We start from the raw sequence: 22,859 nt of genomic DNA, 5'->3' as shown, positions 1-22,859 counted from the left end.
TATTTTACCCATAAAAAAGATAGAATCGCAAAATAAGTGAACTTTAGCAAAGCCACACAACAGATTTTTTTTATATACTTTACAGAAACTAAAAATGTAGTCTGATTAGGTTAACATTAAATCTTTAATTTAAAAATAAATTGTTGAATAATTTGTATATAAGAAAAATCGACAACTCAATAATTTATTTATAATAAGTTAAAATAATCAATTGCTGAAGTTTACATGTTTACCAACAAAAGGACTTTTTAATTTTCATTAATTAAATTTTAAAAAATAAAATTGAGGGGCTATTTTTTAGTTTTTTGTAAAATAGTGGGATGAATTTTGTAATTAAACCGAAATATGAATATCAATTTGAAATTTGTTTATTAATAATTAAACCAGATAATTAAAGAACGGTGGTGCGCCATTTTTCCTTTTTAAAATATAAAACTCCGTATATTTTTTTAGAAAAAACACGAAATATTCAAAAATATCAAAAAAGATAAGGACAAATCTCGTAATTCGGTCGAAACTGAGGGGGTAATTATCAACCACGGATTTAAATATCACAAGTCCGACGACAGTGGACGGGAAAATCACGGACCCCACGCGTTGGGTCATATGGCTGCCCTTTTCCCCATGTGGCACGTGACAGCTCAACCTCCAAGCAAAACCGACACGTGCGAATCGATGATAAATTGCCGCCACAACTGACGGAGGACCGGCCTTGTTTTCCATAATTTTCAATTCATAGCATTCACTCATAGCTTAAGCTCTCATCAATTCAAATTAAAAAGAAAGTCTTAATAAAATAATAATAATTATAATTTATTCTTCGAAATCTGAATCATAGATTCACTCTTCATTTGCATTTCTCAAGGTATAATTTGATTTTTCTTTTTTCCTTTTTGCGAAATTATGAAAGAATTATTATGTTGAATGGTGAATTCTTGAATCTTTGAATTGCTTTGTTTGATCTTCAAGTATGTGGAATTCGCACCGTTTGATTGTTCGTTTTTTATTGGATTTTTGTAACCGTTGAAATTCTGCAGGAATAAGGAGTCTTAACGAAGAAGATGAGTAATAGCGTTGGCCAGAATCTGATACAGCTGCATTTCCTTCGTCCCACGGTTTTAGAGCATCAAAGCAAGCTCAAAGGGTCTTCTGGCATTCCTTCAAGTTCCTTGTGTGCCACTGCTTCGTTAAATCAATCGCTAGCTCAGCCACGCAGATATCAATTATCTACGAAATTTTATGGTAACAGCTTGAGTAAGAGGAAACATAAATTAGCAGCCCTGGCGAGCCCACGGGCTGTGACGTTTATCCCTCAAGCCGTGTTAGCCGCTGATCCGGCTTCTGAGGTAGAAAACTTTTCTAGGCTTGCTGCTTTGCTTATCAGCTTATGCTTTAATTTTTCTGTTAGAAATCAGCGACGTAATTATTCCAACTTATACTCAAGCGTTAAAGGATAGAAACCAGCTGTAACATATCTTTGTGGCTAGCTATTTTGGGTTTGAATTTCATAAAACATGTATGCTACAATCTACAGAAAAGAAGTTTATTGGATGCATATTTTCTTTTCCTTTCTAAAATATTGTTTCATTCTTGAGTGGGGATGCATAAACAAGCATCAATGTTTCTTTGCGTTTGTTTGTTTGGATCAAAATCAATCATATCTGAATTGATTTTCCTTTTTTTTATATATTTTAATTTTTGCATGGCACAGAGTTTTGTAAATAGTTTTTCTGATGAATTCTTACTTTGATGCAGAATCTCGGAAAATTCAACATTGATGGGAATATTGAATTGCAGGTAGTTACAGCATGTTGCTATGTGATTTTAGCTAAGCTATATGCTTCTCATAAACCACTGGTTTAATTGACTTTAACTTGGAATTTGCAGCGTCTTTTATCTTATAATGGCTAAAATATCACCCTTTTTGCTTGTCCAGGTTGATGCTAGTGCTCATACTTCAGGGTCTATCACACAAGTAAATTTCAGGATCATGTATACTAGTGACTCTTTGATTTTGCACTGGGGTGGCATACGTGGTAGAAATGAGTAAGTTCGCGTCTATCAGTTGATGGTTTATTGAAATGTTACTTGATTTTGATTTTAAGTGCTGATATTAAATTTCACTATATTACTGTTTGAGAAAACTGTTCTATTTTTTTTATCTTTTGACAGAAAGTGGATACTTCCTTCACATCAACCAGAAGGGACCAAAAACTACAAGAATAGAGCCCTAAGAACTCCATTTGTGAAGGTTAGTGCTAAAAAGTAGGGGTGAGCAACGAAACCGAGAAAACCGAAAAACCGACACGAACCGAGTAAAACGGTTCGGTTCGGTTCGGTTTGGCTTTAAACGGTTCGGTTTTCGGTTCGGTTTAAAGGCTTCATTTTTTTGATTCGGTTCGGTTCGGGTTTTCCATATGGAACCCATTTGTTCCATATTAAACCGAATAGGCAATTTTTGTAAAAAAAATTATAGTTTCAAGTGATTTTTTCATTGAAAAACCGAAAAACCGAACCGAACCGAAAAACCCGAACCGTTAAAAAACCCGAACCGAACCGAAAAAACCGGTTTCGGTTTTTTCGGTTTTTTAACTATTCGGTTTCGGTTTAAATATTGAAAAACCGTTTATTTCGGTTCGGTTCAGTTTTTGGTAAAAAACCGAACCGAACCGAACCGAATACACCCCTACTAAAAAGTGACAAATTTCAGTATGGACTAATCCTAACAGATATTTTAGTTTAATTTTTCTACATATTGTTCATGTAGTCTGGCTCAAGTTCGTATTTAAAGTTAGACATTGTTGATCCTGAAATACAAGCTATAGAGTTTCTCATATTTGATGAAGCCCGAAATAAATGGCAAGTATATGTTGGTTTTCCTTTTACTAAGTTCCTAGCATTTAGAAGGATTACGTAAAATGAATATGTTTGTTTTCTCTCCCCATATTGACATTTGCAGGATGAAGAATAATGGTCAGAACTTTCATGTAAAGTTACCACATAGGAAGACATTGGTCTCAAACATTTCAGTTCCTGAGGATCTTGTTCAGATTCAAGCATATTTAAGGTGGGAGCTAAAGGGTAAACAAATGTATAGCCCCGAGCAAGAGAAGGCAAGTAATAAGTGTAGTGACATAGAGTTTATTTGTTCATTTTGTTAAAGTTAAGTCTTGCATTTGAATATGTTCTTTTTCTGGTCCTTGTTTCATTATTCCTGCTCCTTTTGGCTAGAAGTGAATTGATTGATTTTCTATATTCTCTTACCTATTTAAGTTTCCTGTTCCAATTGGGATGTGCCACATGTCATGTTCTTATTGACATCTTTCTTATTTGGGGGTAAAATGTGACAGAAATGATAGTTTAGATGCCTAAGTGGGACCAAAAAAGTTAAAGTCCCAAAATAGGAAAACAAGTATATTTGAGGGGCCAAAATGAGCACCAAGCGTAGTATACATAAAGAGCTCCACTGATGTCTTTTTAACTGAATTTTCTTGTGTAGTGGAGCAATTTATTATGCAATATCTGATAAAATTTTAAGGCATGCCCCTGTATTGGTAACAAAATGTTTTGGCTGCAGTATCTTAGTTTCCAACTCTTTATCTAAGAAACCAAGAAATGTTCTGGGTTCTTGTTTTAGACATTTCAATCAGTGGAGCAACTTAAGAGAAAAGCAGGATTATCATTGATTAATGTGAATATGTAAATCATGAATTATAGACTTCTTTTTTCCTTTAAATCTCCAAAGAAATTTGAAATCATTTTTGGATTTTGTACAATCTCCTTATCTCAAAGAACATCCCTTTTCCATAGGAGGAATATGAAGCAGCTCGTGCTGAGCTATTAGAGGAAATTGCCAGGGGTGCTTCTGTGGATGACATCCGGTCAAGAATGACAAAAAAAGGTGGACAAGAAAGAGGTGGACAAGAATCTAAGAAGAGTTCTTCTAATGAAACAAATAATAAGATACCAGATGATCTTGTCCAAATACAAGCCTATATAAGATGGGAGAAAGCAGGGAAGCCTGCTTATTCCCCAGAGCAACAGCTTGTAATTTTCCTTTCTCCATCTTTAACTTTAAGAGTATTTTTTGTTTCAATTTCTTCTTTGCTAAAGCAAATTGGACTAGGTGATTGCTCATTGAATTTTAAAAGGTTTAGGAGGTTCTCAATCTTGCATGTACTAAATAGTAAATCCTGACGATCATTGTTTCAATGATTAGAGGGAATTTGAGGAAGCAAGAAAAGAGTTGCAATCCGAACTAGAGAAAGGTGTGTCTCTTGATGAAATTCGGAAGAAGATTACCAAAGGAGAGATAAAGACTAAAGTGTCAAAGCAACTGCAGAACAAAAGATATTTTAGTCCTGAACTTATTCAGCGCAAGCAGAGGGACTTGATGCAGCTTATTAACAAGCATGCAGTAAAATCTGTAGAAGAAACTGAAGAAAGTATCTCTGTTGAAACAAAACCATTGACAGCAGTTGAGTGCGTTGCTAAAGAAAAGGAACTGGCTGGTGGCTCTGTTATGAACAAGAAACTTTACAAACTTGGCGAGAAGGAGCTTTTGGTAGGATAACAAGTGTTTCTTTATTTCTTCCTTCTCTCTCACTTTGAAAATCTTTTAGAGTTTGACTACCTCCAAATATTCCAGGTACTTCTAACCAAACCAGCTGGTAAGCTAAAGATTCTCCTAGCTACTGATTTTGAAGAACCTCTTACCCTTCATTGGGCTCTATCTGAAAAGGGCGGAGAGTGGCTGGTAAGATTTCTTTTAACTACTTCGCTTCTTAGTAAGACATTGGACGGGATTGGATCTCTATTTATTCCATATAAATCTGAGACTAGTTTATGTGAACTTTTTTCAGCCACCACCGCCTTCTGTTCTCCCTCCTGGTTCAGTTTCTTTAGATAAAGCTGCAGAATCAAAATTTTCAACAAGCAATTCTGCTGATCCTCCTAAACAGGTTAACCATGTAGATTTGAATCTTATCATGTGTCCCTTGGGATTGAATTCCAATAAGACATAAATTGGATTTCCTGAGATTTAGATATAATAAGTTAGAAAGAAGACTGTCCTCATATTCATATCCTGAAATCTTATTTAGGTGCAATGTATTGAGATAGAGATCGAGGATGGTAATTTTAAGGGAATGCCATTTGTTCTCCTGACTGGTGGAAACTGGATTAAAGATAAAGGCTCTGACTTCTATGTAGAATTCAGCCAGAGATTCAAACAAGTTCAAAAGGTTGTTTCTTGATCTCGACCAGAAAATTTTGGATCCATCTACATGCTTTGCATATGTTATCAGTTATTTTCAGTTTTGAAGTTCTTTCCTGTATTGTTAACTGGATTTTTCTTAAAAAAAAAGGATGCTGGTGATGGAAAAGGTACTGCAAAGGTTTTATTGGATAGAATAGCCGAGCTGGAGAGTGAGGCTCAACAGTCTTTTATGCACCGGTCAGTGAACTTCTGGGACTTGAACTTCATTTCCATCACCAACTATTTCTGATTTTTACTTCAAAAAAGAAAAGAAAAAAACTATTTCTCATTTTATGATATGGCAGAGTTAGTTATTAGGAATTTAGTTATCTCTGTAGCAATTCAGTACAAAATTAATTTGAATCTTAGCATCTGGATGTCTACAAGGAAGATCATTATGAGAACATTGCATTTGGAGTTGTGTCTCCTCTGCTAGAAAATGCAGATAATCTGTACATATTAAGGGTATATCATTTATTGTTATGAGCTCTTTAAATCTTGCTTTCGCCCTCTCAAACACACGCAAGTAGGGACGGAGCCAGGGTTAGACAATGGGAAGGTTTAATTTAACAAGTATTTAAACTAGCATGGACTAAAATTACAATTCGACAAAAAGGTTGGGAGGGGCATGAGCCCTCCCATGTCCTTAATAGCTCCATCCCTGCACGCATGCTGCTGTCGTGTGTCTTTTATCTCCTTTCATTTCTTGTTAATGGTTCCATGCTTGACTGGAGGTTGAAATTTCACTTGGCAGTTTAATTAAGTTTTAAACTCTTCGAATTTCTCTTAATGTACTCTTATTTTACTTGAAATGAGACCTTAATAGTTTTATGTTCACTTTCCCATTGTTCTTCAAAGAGTGAGTCTAGTTGTTTCTCTTTTCAGCTTTAATATTGCATCAGACTTAATGGATCAAGCCAAAAATATGGGTGAATTGGGCCTTGCTGGGATCTTAGTATGGATGAGGTTTATGGCCACAAGGCAGCTCATATGGAACAAAAACTACAATGTGAAACCACGGTACCGTTCAATTACAAATTTTATGCTATGTGCATGATAATCATATGAATGCAAGTGAAGTTAATTTTATTTTGTGCAGTGAAATAAGTAAGGCACAGGATAGACTGACTGACTTGCTCCAGAGTATTTACAACACTCATCCACAGCATCGGGAGCTTTTACGCATGATTATGTCTACTGTTGGTCGTGGAGGTGAAGGGGATGTGGGACAAAGAATTAGGGATGAGATATTGGTCATCCAGGTCAATATTGAATAACATGTTTCTATCTTTTCCACTCTTGTTTTATATTTACGTAACTGTTATCCATCTCTTTCAGAGAAAAAATGATTGCAAGGGAGGAATGATGGAGGAATGGCACCAGAAGTTACATAATAATACCAGTCCGGATGATGTTGTAATCTGTCAGGTATCAGATTTGTGAATTTAGTGAAAATTCTTTTGTGGTTTCCATCAGCTGATAGAACATATGCTTGCAGGCGTTAATGGATTATATTAAAAGTGACTTTGACATCAGTGTCTATTGGAAGACCCTAAATGATAACGGAATAACAAAGGAGCGCCTCTTAAGTTATGACCGTGCTATCCATTCTGAGCCAAGTTTTAGGGGAGATCAGAAGGATGGTCTATTGCGTGATCTTGGACATTATATGAGAACCTTGAAGGTCTGTTGGTTAAACCTTTATGACTATTTCCATTATTGTGTTCCTTCCTTCATTGGCACGTTAATGTGTTAACAGGATTTTCTAGTAGGCATCTGTTCACACACAGCTTCTAAAGGCTATCATTCTGTTCCTTAGCTGTATTTTGATTTAATTGTCATAGAGATTCCTTTTATTAAGGCATGGGGTTATGGGTTTATGTTTCATCTACTCTCCATTCTGCTGAATTAATTTTCTTCAATTTATTTCCCTTGGCTTATATGATGTCGCATTTCATTGATAATTTCTATCTAATTATGATTTATGCATAGGCGGTTCATTCTGGTGCAGATCTCGAGTCTGCTATTGCAAATTGCATGGGCTACAAAGCGGAGGTAATATTAGAAATAAGGTGAAATTTGCCTGAAATTATTATCGTCAGCATTTGACCGGAGCTTTCTCTGTATTCAGGGTCAAGGTTTCATGGTTGGGGTGCAAATAAATCCTATACCTGGCTTGCCATCAGGATTTCCAGTAAGTTTAACTTTATCTTCAGTTTGGTTTCAAGTTTTCTCTCCCTCTCTCTTCCCTGAAAATGTTGATCAAATATTCAAGATACACTTATAACAGGAACTGCTTCGATTTGTTCTTGAACACATCGAAGACAGAAATGTAGAAGCCTTGCTCGAGGTACGAACATTTGATTGGAAATCTATAGTAACTATGTCCAATTATTTTCTCTGATATGCAATTTTTCAACCCCTCCTTTGGCAGGGCTTGCTTGAGGCTCGTCAAGAGCTTAGACCATTGTTATTCAAGTCTAGCGATCGTCTAAAAGATTTGTTGTTTTTAGACATTGCCCTTGACTCTACTGTTAGGACAGCTATTGAGAGAGGTTACGAGGAGCTAAATAATGCTAGACCTGAGGTAAATCTTGCACCTTCACCTTGTCCTATGTATCTTACATTCAGTATTTCTGTGCAACGCTGTTCACCGTTTTTGCATATCTATTAAAAGGCATGATGGATAATCTTTGTTCTATCTATGGTGTATATGAATTCCTGATTAGGGATTTTGTGCATTGTGCAGAAAATCATGTATTTCATCAGTCTTGTTCTAGAAAACCTTGCACTTTCATCAGATGATAATGAGGATCTGGTCTATTGTTTAAAGGTAAATTACTTTCATACAAAGCTATGGCTGTGTTTTATTTCTTAAGAGCATCAACAGATTCTAAAGTTATAAACCTTTTTGGGGCAGATTTGATTGTTGACAAACATTTACTTATCTCTGCCAAAGATTCTGTCAAAATGCATGTCAAATTGTGGTAGAAGATGATAGGGAACATGATACTGACCTTTGAAGTTAGACTTCAAGGTGAATCTTTGTTAAATGTCTATGTTACAAGATAACAATTCTTTTATCTGGTGTTAAGTAGTACAATAGTCTCCTTTTGAGAGTACAGGAGATTCAGAAGAGAACATGGTAAAACAGTGTTGAAGAAAACGAAAGCTTGCTGAGAATGTTAAAATCCGTATTCTGGTTGGAATTCTTTCATGCAATTTTTTCTGAGGAATTTGACAGCCCATTGCTTGAAGCTGCAGAACAACCTTAGCAACTTGAAAAAATCACTCAACTCTTAATACAGTGCTGGATAGATGTTGAATTTACTAATCCAATGTTCATCTTCCAGTCAATATGGGTTAGACATATAGAGGAATTAATTACTAGCATATTCATGTGCATGGATTGCCTTTCTTATGTACATTGCAGAAAGAGAGTGTTCAAGAATTCCATGAAAATTGAATGTCTCTGTGTTTGTAAATTGTGGATAATAACTTCCACTTCATCTTTTATACAGGGATGGCATCATTCCATAAGCATGTGCAAGAGTCAAAGTGCTCACTGGGCACTGTATGCAAAATCAGTACTAGACAGAACTCGCCTTGCACTGGCTAGCAAGGGTGAGCATTACCAGCGTATTTTGCAACCATCAGCAGACTATCTTGGATCCTTGCTTGGAGTAGATCAGTGGGCTGTATGTTATTACTCCATTCAAATCTCAAACTTCGCCACTTAAATTTATGTGGTTACTTGATCTTGGCACATTATAAAATTGAAAGATAAAGCACATGTGTTGAATTTTCTTACAGATCAGCATATTTACTGAAGAAATTATCCGTGCTGGGTCGGCTGCAACTTTATCCACACTAGTCAACAGACTTGATCCTGTTCTTCGGGAGACTGCTCATCTTGGAAGGTTGTAATATAATCATTTGTCTGCGGACTCATTACTATAATATGTATGCAGTGCATAAATTTTTAGGCAACTACACCTAGGCTTAATTATTTTAGGAGATTTTAGCATAGGATTAAAGAAATATGATCCTGTCATTTACTCATTTTTTGGAAACTAATATAACTTTTCATGTTCTGCAACAGTTGGCAGGTTATCAGTCCAGTTGAAGTTGTTGGATATGTTGATGTTGTGGACGAGCTGCTTTCTGTACAGAATAAATCTTATGACCGACCTACTATTTTAGTGGCAAAAAGTGTAAAAGGAGAGGAAGAAATTCCGGATGGTGCGGTTGCTGTGTTGACACCTGACATGCCTGATGTTTTGTCGCATGTTTCTGTCCGAGCAAGAAATTGCAAGGTGAGTACCCGGCTCTTTGAAATTTCTCCGTAACTGATAATTGGTAGTGTTTTAAGGTGGACATGATTCCAACTGCAGGTTTGCTTTGCTACATGCTTTGATCTGAATATTCTGGCTGATCTCCAAGCAAAGAAAGGGAAACTGTTGCGCCTAAAACCTTCTTCTGCAGATGTAGTTTATAGGTAGTGCAATCTGTACCTTAAATTCGGAACATGTCTAAACATCATGTAAATATGAGGTGAAGTTAAACAAACCTCTTTTTTTTTTTTTAAATAAGCAAAGATAATTTGAATCTTGCTCCCTTTTCATGCATTCATTCAGTGAGGTGAAGGAAGGTGAGCTAGCTGATTCAAGTTCAAGCGACTTGAAGGGAGATGTTCCATCATCTATCACTTTGGTCAGAAAGCAGTTTGGTGGTAAATATGCCATATCAGCGGAGGAGTTCACTCCTGAGATGGTTAGGCTTTCATTTTATCTCCAAAACTTTAATTCGTTCTTCTTTCTTAACCTACCTAGTTACAATGAGATCAAGTATTGAACCTTCTAAACCTCTCCGTGTTGCTATATCTCTGAACTATGTTTTTGAATGTCGTACGTCTAATTTATGCATGTGGACATTTTTTTTGTCTCCCAGGTTGGTGCTAAATCACGCAATATCTCATATCTAAAAGGAAAAGTGTCATCTTGGGTCGGGATTCCCACGTCAGTTGCCCTTCCATTTGGAGTATTTGAGAAGGTTCTTGCAGATGAACTAAACAAGGTCATAATAATTCTGAACGTCACAGTATCTCCCTGCTTTTCTAGCGCATGCTTTGGTGCAATAGGAAACAGTTTTGAAGAACTCGTTTAACATTTTTCTCAACAATAGGAAACAGTTTTGTAGAAATTTTAAGGAATGAGAGAGAGAGGGATTATCATGTGAAGAATGAACACAGAATCTGTTCAAAATTGATTACTGAAAAAGAAGAAAGCAGCCTGTTTTTATAGGCTGAAAATTACACTAGTAGAATACAACTAGGTAGTTTTTCCTAGTTTTTATCTCCTAAAAAAGCATATTTTATCTTCTTAAGAAGACAAAACCTAATCATAAAATATAAGTAAATTACAATTATAAAATATGCTTTAGGATAAATTAAAACTCATCATCTTGATATATTTGCTAATCTCAATTTTCCACAATGAGATTATAAATTAGGTTCAGTAATGTTATTTTATTTGGTTTTTAATAATTTTTAAATTTTTAAACATAACTGTTCATCCTAATTACATTATTTAGTACATATTTAGTTATAATATCATTTTTAATAATATTAAATTCTACAGGAAGTGGATGAAAAGTTGCAAATTTTGAAGAAAAAGTTAGAAGGAGACACTGGTGCACTTGAGGAGATTCGGAAGACGGTTCTACAGCTGAGGGCACCACCCCAATTGGTATGTATTTTACTGGTTGAGCTTCATATCATCATATGTTCTTTTCTATTATTCTTTCAGTCCCTATTTGATAGAATCATTAGAAGCAGTGATAAGAACTTAAAAAAGAAAAAAAAATCCTTTGCATTCTTCCACTATTACCTAAATCTCCATTTGAATATAAATTTTCACAAGAATTTTTCGCCACCCTAACTTCTATCATATGTGTAAGAAAATGACCGCGCCTGAATCGGATATTTCTTAGAGAGGCAATGAATGAGTTTTATTTCAATTTCTTGTTACTTCAGGTGCAAGAGCTGAAGACCAAGATGCAAAGTTCTGGAATGCCTTGGCCTGGAGATGAAGGTGAAAAGAGGTGGGAGCAAGCATGGACTGCTATAAAGAAGGTATGCCGTTTTAAAGTCAACGAATAGTGTATCCCTCTAAATTTTAATTTCTACAGCATGCCATTCGAATTTGTCTCTTCACATAGTTTTAAATTTAAGTTCTTTGTAGACTCGCAGTCACGGATTTCCATTTAGCATTTGACCTATTTGTTTCTTGCATTCCACCTAGGTATGGGCTTCAAAATGGAACGAGAGCATATTTCAGCACCAGGAAAGTGAAACTAGATCACGACTACCTCTGTATGGCTGTCCTGGTTCAGGAAGTAATCAATGCCGATTATGCATTTGTTATCCATACTACTAATCCATCTTCAGGGGACTCGTTAGAAATCTATACCGAGGTATGTATCTCCCATTTCATCTTTTGTCATGGTCACCTGTTATTTGTTTGTATCAGCTTGAGGAGGAAAAAGGAATCATTTGCTCTCCGTTTGACAATAGGTGGTGAAGGGACTCGGAGAAACTCTTGTTGGAGCTTACCCAGGTCGTGCTTTGAGTTTTGTTTGCAAGAAAAACAATCTCAACTCTCCTCAGGTAAAACATGCTTGCGTCAATATCAGATAGAAAAACGTTATAATTACGAAAACCATCAGTATAATGCTCTTTTATGATATTATCGGCATAAAATTAGATTTGGTTGCAAAGAAACTATCGTCTCCTCTAATTATTTCCATGATATTTCAGGTCTTGGGATATCCAAGCAAACCAATTGGTCTCTTCATAAGGCGTTCGATTATCTTCCGATCTGATTCAAATGGTGAAGACCTAGAAGGTTATGCTGGTGCCGGCCTTTACGATAGGTAATCTCCTCCAAACTCTTATGCAGAAAGACTGCAGCATTACTTATAATTTGATGTGTCTGGTTTTTTGTTTTGGGATTATCCTGCTATTCGGATCTTAAAAAAAGGTCTATTCGATTTCACTGTCGTAATCGAAGGAAATTTCTCAAGAAATTGTCTCATGATTGTGTGCTTAATTCTCGGTTTCTTTGTGCAGTGTGCCCATGGATGAAGAAGAGAAGGTGGTGCTCGATTACTCGTCCGACCCATTGATAAACGACGGCAAGTTCCAGCAAGAAATCCTTTCCAGCATTGCTCGTGCCGGACATGCTATCGAGGAACTCTATGGATCTCCACAGGACATTGAAGGTGTCGTCAGGGAAGGGAAGGTCTACGTTGTCCAGACAAGACCTCAGATGTGATCTTCCCGTTATTTCTTTATGGTATAAATTATATTCTTTTGGCTGTGTTTTTGCCTATGCCGAGGTTGTAAAATGAGCAAAAAGAACAAAAGTAACAAAAGAACACTGAAGAATACACTGATAATGAATAAAAATACAACAAAATGCAGAAAGAAAGAACAAAGATAGTCGAATGATAGAAACTCAAGCTCGTCTTTATGAATGAACATATGTATGTAATGCTACCCAAGGATTTTATGCTCACCTGTTAATTGTGTTTTTGGGATGGTGTTATCGTAGAATGTCTGCAATTTTGTTTTCCTATCCTATAACGGGCCTCAGGGAACATCATAAGAGTCCGAAGATCGTATGTATGAATGATATACGATTAATTTATATTTCATCAAATGCCGATGGACAAAGAAGAAAGGAATGAGGCAAGCAATTAAGAAACTTGAAAGGCATCAAGGCTTGAATGAGGGGTATGATGAATCTTCATGTTCAAGTAACTATTAGATGACGCCATCATATCATTATCATGAGTGATGAGGGCTTGATGAGTGATGAGCATGCAGCCATCATAATGTATCATTATCATGAGCTGTCCCCATGACAAAGCAACGTGAATAGACCATTGCCATTCGGATCATGTACTCGGTAACACCAGCATCATCATCATCCACACCATGATGATGCATTACCAAATACAAATCATCGTAATACATGATGCATGGCATGAAGCCTCATGCATGCGTGCATGCATGCTTCCATAAAAAAAGAAAGAAAAACACAATTTGTATCCAAAATCTTCCTTTTTGTTGATCAAAAGATGTTTCGAGTTCAACTTTTGTGAATATAAAAAAATCATAAAAAAAAAATTCCCTGTAAAAAATCAACTTAATTTGAGTTTAATATAATCAGAACTCGTGTGGTCAACGACATCGTTTTTCTTTTAAGTGATTGTCTGTCTGGTAAACCCTTCTTATGGTTTTATTTGATCTTCCAACTTGACAAAATCATTGCTCCACATAAATACATGTTTCATGCATGCTTAAATCTTTAGCAAAATCAAAGAGTTGAATTATAATATTACAAATTAAGTAGAGTGATTTGGAAAGCTTATCCTGTAAAAAATCTTTATGATACCTAAACATTTAATTTTTCTCAAAATCATACATAATGTTTAGTTTTTGTTTCATTTTAGTACCCCTACCATTAAAAACTTAACACGTTTAGTACCTAAACTATCAATTTTGGTTCGTTTTAGTACCTAAACTTTTAAAAAAATAAAAAAATTTAACGTTAAACTTTGAATGGGATACTAAAATGAAATAAAAACTAAACTTTAGGTATGATTTTGAAAAAATTGAAAGTTAGGTACTATAACATACCAAAATTGATAGTTTAAGTACTAAACACTTAATTTACCCATAAAACTATAAAAACTTAATTCAATCATATGTAAATTCAAATAGGATGAAGTACACAAATGGTCTCCGACTATAAAGTATTATTTTGTTGAGTCTCCTGATTATTAAAAGTTATAAAGTGGTTCCCTTACTATAGGGTGTTACTTTTTTTAGTCTCCTGACTATAAAAAGTTACAAAATGATCACATGACTATTGATATGTTCCAAAGTCGTCATTTTTTGTTAAAATTTGACAACAATCTAAACTGAACGTTAACATATTGACTGGATATGACAAGATATGATCTCATAATCTCAAATGAATATATAACTCAAATGGTTATGGGATGAGGTTTTATCATATCTCTGTTAACAGGTTAACGTCTAGATCAGACGATAGCCATTTTTAGCGAAAATGATAAATTTGAAAAGCATGAATAGTCGAATAGCCATTTGTAACTTTTAATTGTGAAGAGACTAAATAAAGCAATACCATATAATTAGAGAATCATTTTGTAACTTTTGATAGTTGAGAGACTCAACAAAATAACACTCTATAATGGAGGGACCATTTGTGTACTTTACCAATTCAAATATTATATATATATATATACACACTATAAAATAGAGTAGAAAGGATATCATTGATGATATGCAGTAGTAAGCTTTAAACAATTAATATCACACTAGCTCATGATTCTCTTCTCTTCTTTTCATATGGGAGTGGGGTCTAAGTGGAGTTTCCTTTATTGCTATTCTACTTTTGTTTTGGGTTTATTTTTTAAAAAAAAATACTTTTGTTTTGGATTGAAAAATAAAAAAACATAAAAAAAAAAGTTGAATATAAAATGAATTATGATTCATAAATTTAAAAACGTACAATTATTTAAATTGAATTAAATATAATTTTTAAATTTATAATTAATTAATAATATAAAAATGAAAAATTAATATTTAAAAATAGTGATCTAACTTAAAATATTATAGAAATTATTAATTACTTTTTTATTTAAAATAAATTTTTAACATTTTAAAATATTTGTCTCTAATTATTAAATATGGCAAACTTTTAGGTATAAAGGATGAACTTGTAATGGACTTTTAACCTTTTTAAAATATTCGTTTCTAATACTTATATTTAATGAAAAGATTACTATAACTTTATTATTATCTTTATCTACTAACTTTCATCTAATTTTAGATGACTCGAACTCATGTATTACTAGGTAAAATTATTCCTAATTTAATAAAAACAGCGACTTAATTGAAAATAATAATATATATGAGTATTATTGTAATTATTCCTAAATATATAAAATATTTTCGGGTCTGATTTTTTTTTTAAAAAAATCGGGTTCGGGTCGAGTCGGGTTTTTTAAGTGTAATATTCGGTCGGTTCAGGTTTAGGGTGAAAAATACCCGACCCGACCCGAAAATATATATTTTTACCTTATATATTTAAGAATAATTACACTAATACCCCTATATATATATATATTTCAATTAAGTCACTATTTTTATTGAATAAAAATAATTTTTTTATTATTTCGGGTCGTGTCGGGTGAAAACTTGTTTTTGTCGGGTCGGGTCTCGGGTGGAAGACTCCTTATTCTCGGATTGGGTCGGGTGGACCAAAAACCCGACCCAACCCGACTCATGCCCATCCCTATGTAATACGTTGTCAATATTATGACTCGAACTTTCATGTAATATGTTATCTGATCTATTGATTAATCTGGATTGGGTACTACAGTGAGAAAGGCAACCCTCCCAACCTAGTTTGCTCAATTCACAATCGCCAAAATTCAAATATATGATCTTGCTTAAGTAATATAGTGTCTCATCCCACTGGACCAACTAGTTGTTGGTATTTATATATTATTATTATATTATAATCATATTTTTTTAATATTCTATCCCTAAGTATTTCGATACTTGAATTTGAATCACCAAAAAAAATATTTAAAATCATTAAAATCAATTAATAAATTTATAGCGTAATCATATTTGATGTTCAATACTTGTATCCATATAATATAATGACTACAATACATTAAGCTTTTTCTTTATGAAATATATTCATGTGCAAGAAGTCCCCATTGTCTACAAAGCTGCCTGCATATATTTTGCTTTAGCAGCCTTTTATTTTTAAGCGTCGACTTTGATTTTTTTCCCTTTCCTAAATGTATTTGATTAATTTGACTTTACGATTTATTGAAAATGGTTGTCCCTTGTTCCCATATGTAATAGGGTAAGAGAGAGGTAAGATAGTAGGCTGCCCCCAACACCAAGTTGAGAGTAGCTTCCGTAAAAGACCTCCAAATTATGAAATACCCTCCGTGAGACTCGATCCTACGACCTCAAGGTTAAGAACCTTGTGCTCTACCAAGTTGAGGGTGAAGATATACAGAGAAACGATAGCAAAAATATAATTAAATGACAACAGCATTTGCATAATAGCATTGTAACATAAAATCATAGGCATGCAAAATGCGATAGCAGTCCACAAAACCAAGTGCGCGTGCTGAATGTCAACAAATTCTATTTATAAAAAAAGTCCATGTACCATATGTTTTTATGCAATCTAATCCTATGTTTATACAATTTTTAAATTTAAATATTTAATCAATTTTAATTCTTTTGATATAAAATAATTTAAGGTTTAAGGGTTACCTTTACGCTTGTAGTAGACCCAATTTATTATTTTCTTCTCTATCGTATTTTTCGCATCAATTTAACCCTCAAATTTGTTCAATTGCATCATTCTATATCTTACCCCTAACTTAAAACCCTAAAGTATAAACCTTAAGTTAGGGCTTAGGGTTTAGGGTTTAAAGGTTATGAGGGTATAGTTTAGGGTTTTAAGTTATGAGTATGGTATGGAATGATACAATTGAGCAACTTCGAGGGCTAAACTGATACTAAAATACGATAGGGACGAAAGTGATAAATTAGGTCTACCACAAAAAAAATTACCTTTTTACCATAATATAACCTATCTTAAAATTTGATCTTAGCTCCATTTATACCTATTTTCTAATTGAGGCACATATTGATTACTGTACTGTTATCAACAGCTGTTTTCATCTTTTTAATTTTCGGTGTTTAACATCAAATTATCTAAACCGTAGGAAAATTAATGGTAATAATTAAAGAATAAAAGTTTGGGTAAAGTTTATCTTGCTAAATAATGGCAGTTTTAATGTATGTAAGTGGAGTAAGTAGGGACTCGTATGAGTTGGGTCAGGTCGACCCAACTTGATTCAAGTATTGTATCTTTTTATCTATCATCTCATTCGATATGAATTTAGAAAAATTTTACGTTACTAAAAAATTAACTTAATTTTCGAAGTAAAAATCCATATTTGATGTGATCTAATTCGACACAAATATATATATATATATAATTCTTATTTTTATTAGGTAAAATAGAGATCTGAAAAAAGAATATAGTAAGAGATATTATCATAATTATTTATAGGGTAAAGTACACAAATGGTCACCCGACTATAGGGTATTGCTCTATTAAGTTTATCGATGATTAAAAGTTACGAAATAATCCTTCAACTATAGTGTTGTTTTGTTAAGTCTCTCGACTATTTATTATGTTCCAAACTCGTCATTTTTCATTAAAAAAAAATAGGCTATATTTTGAGCTAAACGTTAACTTGTTGACTTGATATGATAAAATCTAATCCTAGAATCTCAAATGATTATCATATCATAGTCATCATGTTGATGTCTAGCTTAAACAACTGCTAATTCTTAAAGGAAAAAGACGAGTTTAAAACATAATAAATAGTTGGGTGACCATTTTATAACTTTTAATAGTCAAGAGACTTAACAAAGTAACATTCTATAGTCAAAGGACCATTTTATAATTTTTAATAGTAAAATAACTTAATAAAACAATACCTATAATCAGGAGACTATTTGTATATTTTACCCTTATTTATAAATATATAAAGACCAACTATACTATTATTCTCGAGTGGGTATTTTTCATCTGAAAACAAGAACTCGACTTGATCTGGCCCAACACATATTTTTATTTTTTGAAAAAGACATTGATCTTTTAAGATTGAATCGAATCAAAACTCGAAGGAATTATGTCCAACACCAATCGATCTTTATAAATATAAAAGATCAATTAATATTATTTTTCAAGTGTGTATTTTTCATCCAAAATCAAGAAATGGACTTAATCTGGTCCAACACGAATAATTTTTTTTATAAAAAAACATCGATCTTATCATATTGAATCGAATCGAAACTGGGAGGAATTGTATTGTAGACTGGAAACACCCCTCTTCACACTTCACTTTCCCTATCTCCAAGAAAGTTCATTTTTTTAATCCCCTAAGCATGATTTCTTCACTGTATGCGAGTATTATATCACCAGTCCCACATGGCTTAACTTTAAGAAAACTCAAATCACTAATTTCTCTCTTAGAACAAGCTCAATCCTTTGGGGTGGTGTTTTTTTTTTTTTTCAGAGATTTGGCGATGGTGTAAGAGGAAAATGGTGCTGTTTCGATCGAAGACGACGATAATATACACAAATGGGCCTAGAAACAACGACAATGGCTTCTTGCTGTCGTAGAATCTCATTGATCGTACCCATTTTTGTGTTCTTTCTCCTTGTTTCTTCTCCGATTCATGCAAAGCCAAACTTTCCGGCCGGAAAAAGAGCTGCGGAAGCTGAAAATAGTGAGGGACAATCTCAGAAAGATCAACAAGCCGGCTCTGAAGACGATACAGGCAAATTAATGCAAAGAAGCAGCCTCTGTTTTTTTTTTTTTGTTTTGTTTGGTTCTGTCTGAAATGCTAAATAGGCCATTGTTTTTGGTGGTGCAGAGTACCGATGGGATGTTATTGATTGTGTTGCTCCGACACCAACCGGCTTTCGATCATCCTCGGTTGAAAGGAACATGGCCACTGGTAAATCATTGAATTTAATTTTACTACAATGAATCAGTTTCTGTCTTGTTCTTTTTTCTATATGAACATTGAAAGCATTTTAATCGTTGGATTGCAGGTTCCACCAGAGAGACCAAATGCTCAACTCCAAGGGACGATGACGATGGCAGCCGAGGATTTTCAGCTGTGGAGAAGCTCAGGCGAAACATGTCCGGACGGACGATTCCGATCCGAAGGACGACGGAACGAGACGTGTTGAGGGCTAATTCGGTCGCGTGTTTCGGTAAGAAACCCGCGAAACTCGTTCGAAGAGACACAACTAGTGACGGTCACGAGGTAGGTGTCACTGAACGAGTCTTCGGTCGATATCGGTTTCGAATTCGATCTCAAACAGCCTCGAGAGAGGAGGGTAATTCATGGATTAATGCCACTAATTATCCTTAATCAAATGCTAATCCAAAGGTTAATATTGGATTACAGCATGCAGTTGGGTACGTGAGCGGGGATGAATACTACGGAGCAAAAGCAAGCATAAACGGTGGGCACCAAATGTCACTAATCAATACGAATTCAGCTTATCACAATTGTGGGTCATCTCCGGTTCATTCGGCGACGATCTCAACACCACGAAGCTGGCTGGCAGGCATGTACATATTATAAACCTCGTTTTGCTCAAAATTATGATGGGAGAGACTAAAGTTGCAATTATACCCTTTAGTGCAGGTCAGCCCGGAGCTATACGGGGACTATTATCCAAGATTCTTCACTTATTGGACCGTGAGTATAATTTCCGTTTTTCTTGGCTTTTTATTAGGTAAATTACATGTTTAGTACCTAAACTATCAATTTTGATCCATTTTAGTACCTAAACTTTTGCGTTTTTCAAAATTATACCTAAAGTTTAGTTTTTATTTCATTTTAGTACCCTGGATCAAAATTTAACGTTAAGCTTTGAAAAAAAAATGAAAGTTTATGTATTGAAATGGACCAAAACTGATAGTTCTAAACGCGTTAGGTTTTTAAACGGGATACTAAATGAAACAAAACTAATGTTAGATTATTTTGAAAATTTAAAGTATAGTGGTACAATGGACCAAAATTAAATTGGAAGAGTCATCTTTATAGGTGACCTCTGTATATCGATTCAAATTAATCAGTTAATAAATCGAATACGAGTTAAACTAAAAAATTAATGATTTTTTGATGATTTTGCAGAGCGATGCGTACCAAGCAACAGGTGCTATAATTTGCTGTGCTCAGGCTTTGTTCAAACTAATAATAAGGTTGCAATTGGAGCTGCAATCTCACCAACATCATCCTACGGTGGTGGACAATTTGACATCAGCCTATTGGTTTGGAAGGTACCATTTTGCAATTATACAAATTTCAACTATAAATAAGTAGAAAAATTTTGGTCTAATTTCATAGAAGGTCCCTGCGGTGTGTGTCTTTCGACAGACTTAATCCAACTACTATATTTTGATGTTTTTACTCATACCTTTGAATCGTGTATTTTCAGTCTTAATATCAACTTTTTTCGTTAATTATGTCAATTATTTGACATTTTTCGTATAATTAGACAAATTATTATTTTTCTCTTTTTAATTTTAAATATATCAAAATTTATCAATTGTAAAAAATACATATATATGTTATGTATGTCATATGATTAAGAAAATAACTCTTGTCAAACTATTTGACGGAGCTAACAAAAAAGAGTTGACATCAAGACCTTAAAGACATGTTTTGGAAAATAGAGGGACCTTCTATAGAATTAGACTAACAAATTTGGTTTCATTTTTCATTAAGAGTAAAGTACTTCAAAGGTGGTTAACTTTTCTCAAATGACATTTATATCACTAAAGTTTCAAACATTACGATGTTCGATAATCAAGATAGAATTAAGCTCAAGTATCACATACATATTTGGTGCAGGATCCAAAGCACGGAAACTGGTGGCTCGAATTCGGATCGGGGATTCTCGTCGGATACTGGCCATCGTTCTTGTTCACCACCTAAGGGACCATGCGAGCATGTACAATTCGGAGGAGAAGTTGTGAATCAAGCCCGGAGGCTCACACACATCGACCGAGATGGGCAGCGGCCATTTCGCCGGTGAAGGATTCGGAAAAGCCTCGTATTTTCGAATTTGCAAGTTGTTGATTGGGACAATAACTTAATCCCATTACCAAACCTTAAGGTGCTTGCAGATCATCCCAATTGCTATGATATCCAAGGAGGGATCAATGCAGTTTGGGGCAATTATTTTTACTATGGAGGACCTGGGAGAAATGTGAAGTGCCTTAAGAAAAGGGTATTGGATGGAATTTTTAATTTAAACGAAAATATATAGTTTTTGTAATTTAAATACTTGTTGGGTGATTGGGTTTCCTGTGAAGATCATTGATGAGTGAGTTTGGGTTTTTTGGGGAATTTTTATAGTAATTATTTTCCTTCTTGTTAGTCCCATTTGTTGTGTTAATTATACCAACTTAGGGACCATTTGTGTAACTTTGGGGAAATAGTGGAATATTATAGTGAAATTAGTATGGCTTGTGATCCACTTATACATAATCATGATAATAGACATGATTTATCACTAGTATTATTATAACCGAAACAAGTAATGATATAATTATAAAATTAAGACCTAATTTTCTAATTTATTTTTATCGAAATTAATTGTGACATTTCACTTAAAATTATGTGTTTATGATTAATATAAAACTTAAACAATTGATTTTTGTTGATGTATGTAATTACAAACAAATTAGATAATCAAAAGAGAATACAAAAATGTATCTAAATTATATAAAAATTTAAAATTTTTAGAAGATACGATCACCCATTCATTATCCATTTCTGACAGGGACAGAACTATAGAAGTAGGTGCGGCACTTGCCTCTCCTAAATTTTTTGTTTAATATCATTTAGGTCCTTATCAGTTTAAATTTAAGTAAAATAGAATGTTGTCCCCTTCCAATTTTAGATTAATTATAATAAGTCTTTATTATTTTACAATTAAGTATTTGTTCATTTCATATTTGATCCTACTTTGTCCTTGATCATGGGAATCATGATCTAAATTAATGAAAAAGAGAGAGCTAGTGGTCCTATACAATAAACCAGCATTCATTGGAACCAAAACTCTACAAGCAAAATACAAGGGAAATGATGAGAGTATGAAGAAGGAGAGAGGAAGAGAGGAATGCATTGTTAAAGCTGAATTTGGCAAAGTTGTTCGGTTGCAGATTTTGTTGATGAATCCAGTAGCAGCTATGGCTATGGGATTCTTCTTTCGATCAACTTACCAAACCATTACCTAGATTGACCATGACCGTTTATTATAAATTTAGGTTTATGGTCACCTTTATCCTTAGTAGACTCAATTTATCATTTTCGTATTTATCGCATTTTGCATTATTAATCCTCAAAATTGTTTAATTGCAATTTATAACCTACCTTTAACTTAAAAACCCTAAATTAAAAACCTAAGTCGGGTTTAGAGTTTTCGGTTAATGGTTTAGATGTTATGGGGCTATGGTTTAAGGTTTATAATTTAGGGTTTTAAGTTAGGGATAAGATATAGAATTATGCAATTAAGTAACTTCGAGGGCTAAATTGATACGAAAATACAGTAGGGACGAAAATGATACATTTGGTTTACTACAAGGGCAAAAGTTATCATTTTTCCTAAAATTATATTCGATAAATTAATAAACTAAAAAATGACACGGGATTGTAAAATGATGAATTTATATGGCTTAATTATAAAATAAATGTCCAAATTATAGGTTTTTCTTAAATAGGTGTCTAAACTTTTTTGATCATCAGGTGTCTAGCGTTAGATGCCCGGGTCATAACAACGTCGCGGTCTCTTTTCGAAGGAAACCGTAAAATCGACCCAAAATTGTGTCTCCGATGAACCAAACCCCTGAATTCGCGATACACGGGGTGATC

General features: G+C 34.1%; 1 protein-coding gene and 1 pseudogene across 1 annotated transcript; both read left to right on the top strand.

Moving 5' to 3' along the window:
• The first annotated feature begins 840 nt into the window (after positions 1-840).
• On the top strand, positions 841-12,851 carry LOC120145044 (annotated as a pseudogene).
• Positions 12,852-18,562: 5,711 nt separating this feature from the next.
• Positions 18,563-21,360, top strand: LOC120145438. Its single transcript, XM_039159261.1, has 7 exons — positions 18,563-18,740; positions 18,837-18,920; positions 19,018-19,235; positions 19,380-19,542; positions 19,623-19,676; positions 20,115-20,260; positions 20,835-21,360. Exons 1-7 carry the CDS (start codon positions 18,563-18,565, stop codon positions 20,916-20,918), a joined length of 927 nt encoding a protein of 308 aa, XP_039015192.1. The 3' UTR covers positions 20,919-21,360.
• Positions 21,361-22,859: the final 1,499 nt, after the last annotated feature.

The sequence above is a fragment of the Hibiscus syriacus genome, unplaced genomic scaffold (genome assembly GCF_006381635.1).
Source record: "Hibiscus syriacus cultivar Baekdansim isolate YM2019G1 unplaced genomic scaffold, ASM638163v2 tig00110893_pilon, whole genome shotgun sequence".
Lineage (NCBI taxonomy): Eukaryota > Viridiplantae > Streptophyta > Magnoliopsida > Malvales > Malvaceae > Hibiscus > Hibiscus syriacus.
The sequence above is the reverse complement of the archived record's forward strand: the minus strand, read 5'-3'. Positions and strand labels throughout refer to the sequence as shown.

Excerpts from the sequence above, each read along its gene's own strand:
- LOC120145438 (XM_039159261.1), top strand. The coding sequence starts at position 18,563 with ATGGCTTCTTGCTGTCGTAGAATCTCATTGATCGTACCCATTTTTGTG. Across the intron at positions 18,921-19,017 it reads TGAAAGGAACATGGCCACTG|GTTCCACCAGAGAGACCAAA; the intron begins GTAAATCATTGA and ends GTTGGATTGCAG. Across the intron at positions 20,261-20,834 it reads TCAGCCTATTGGTTTGGAAG|GATCCAAAGCACGGAAACTG; the intron begins GTACCATTTTGC and ends TATTTGGTGCAG.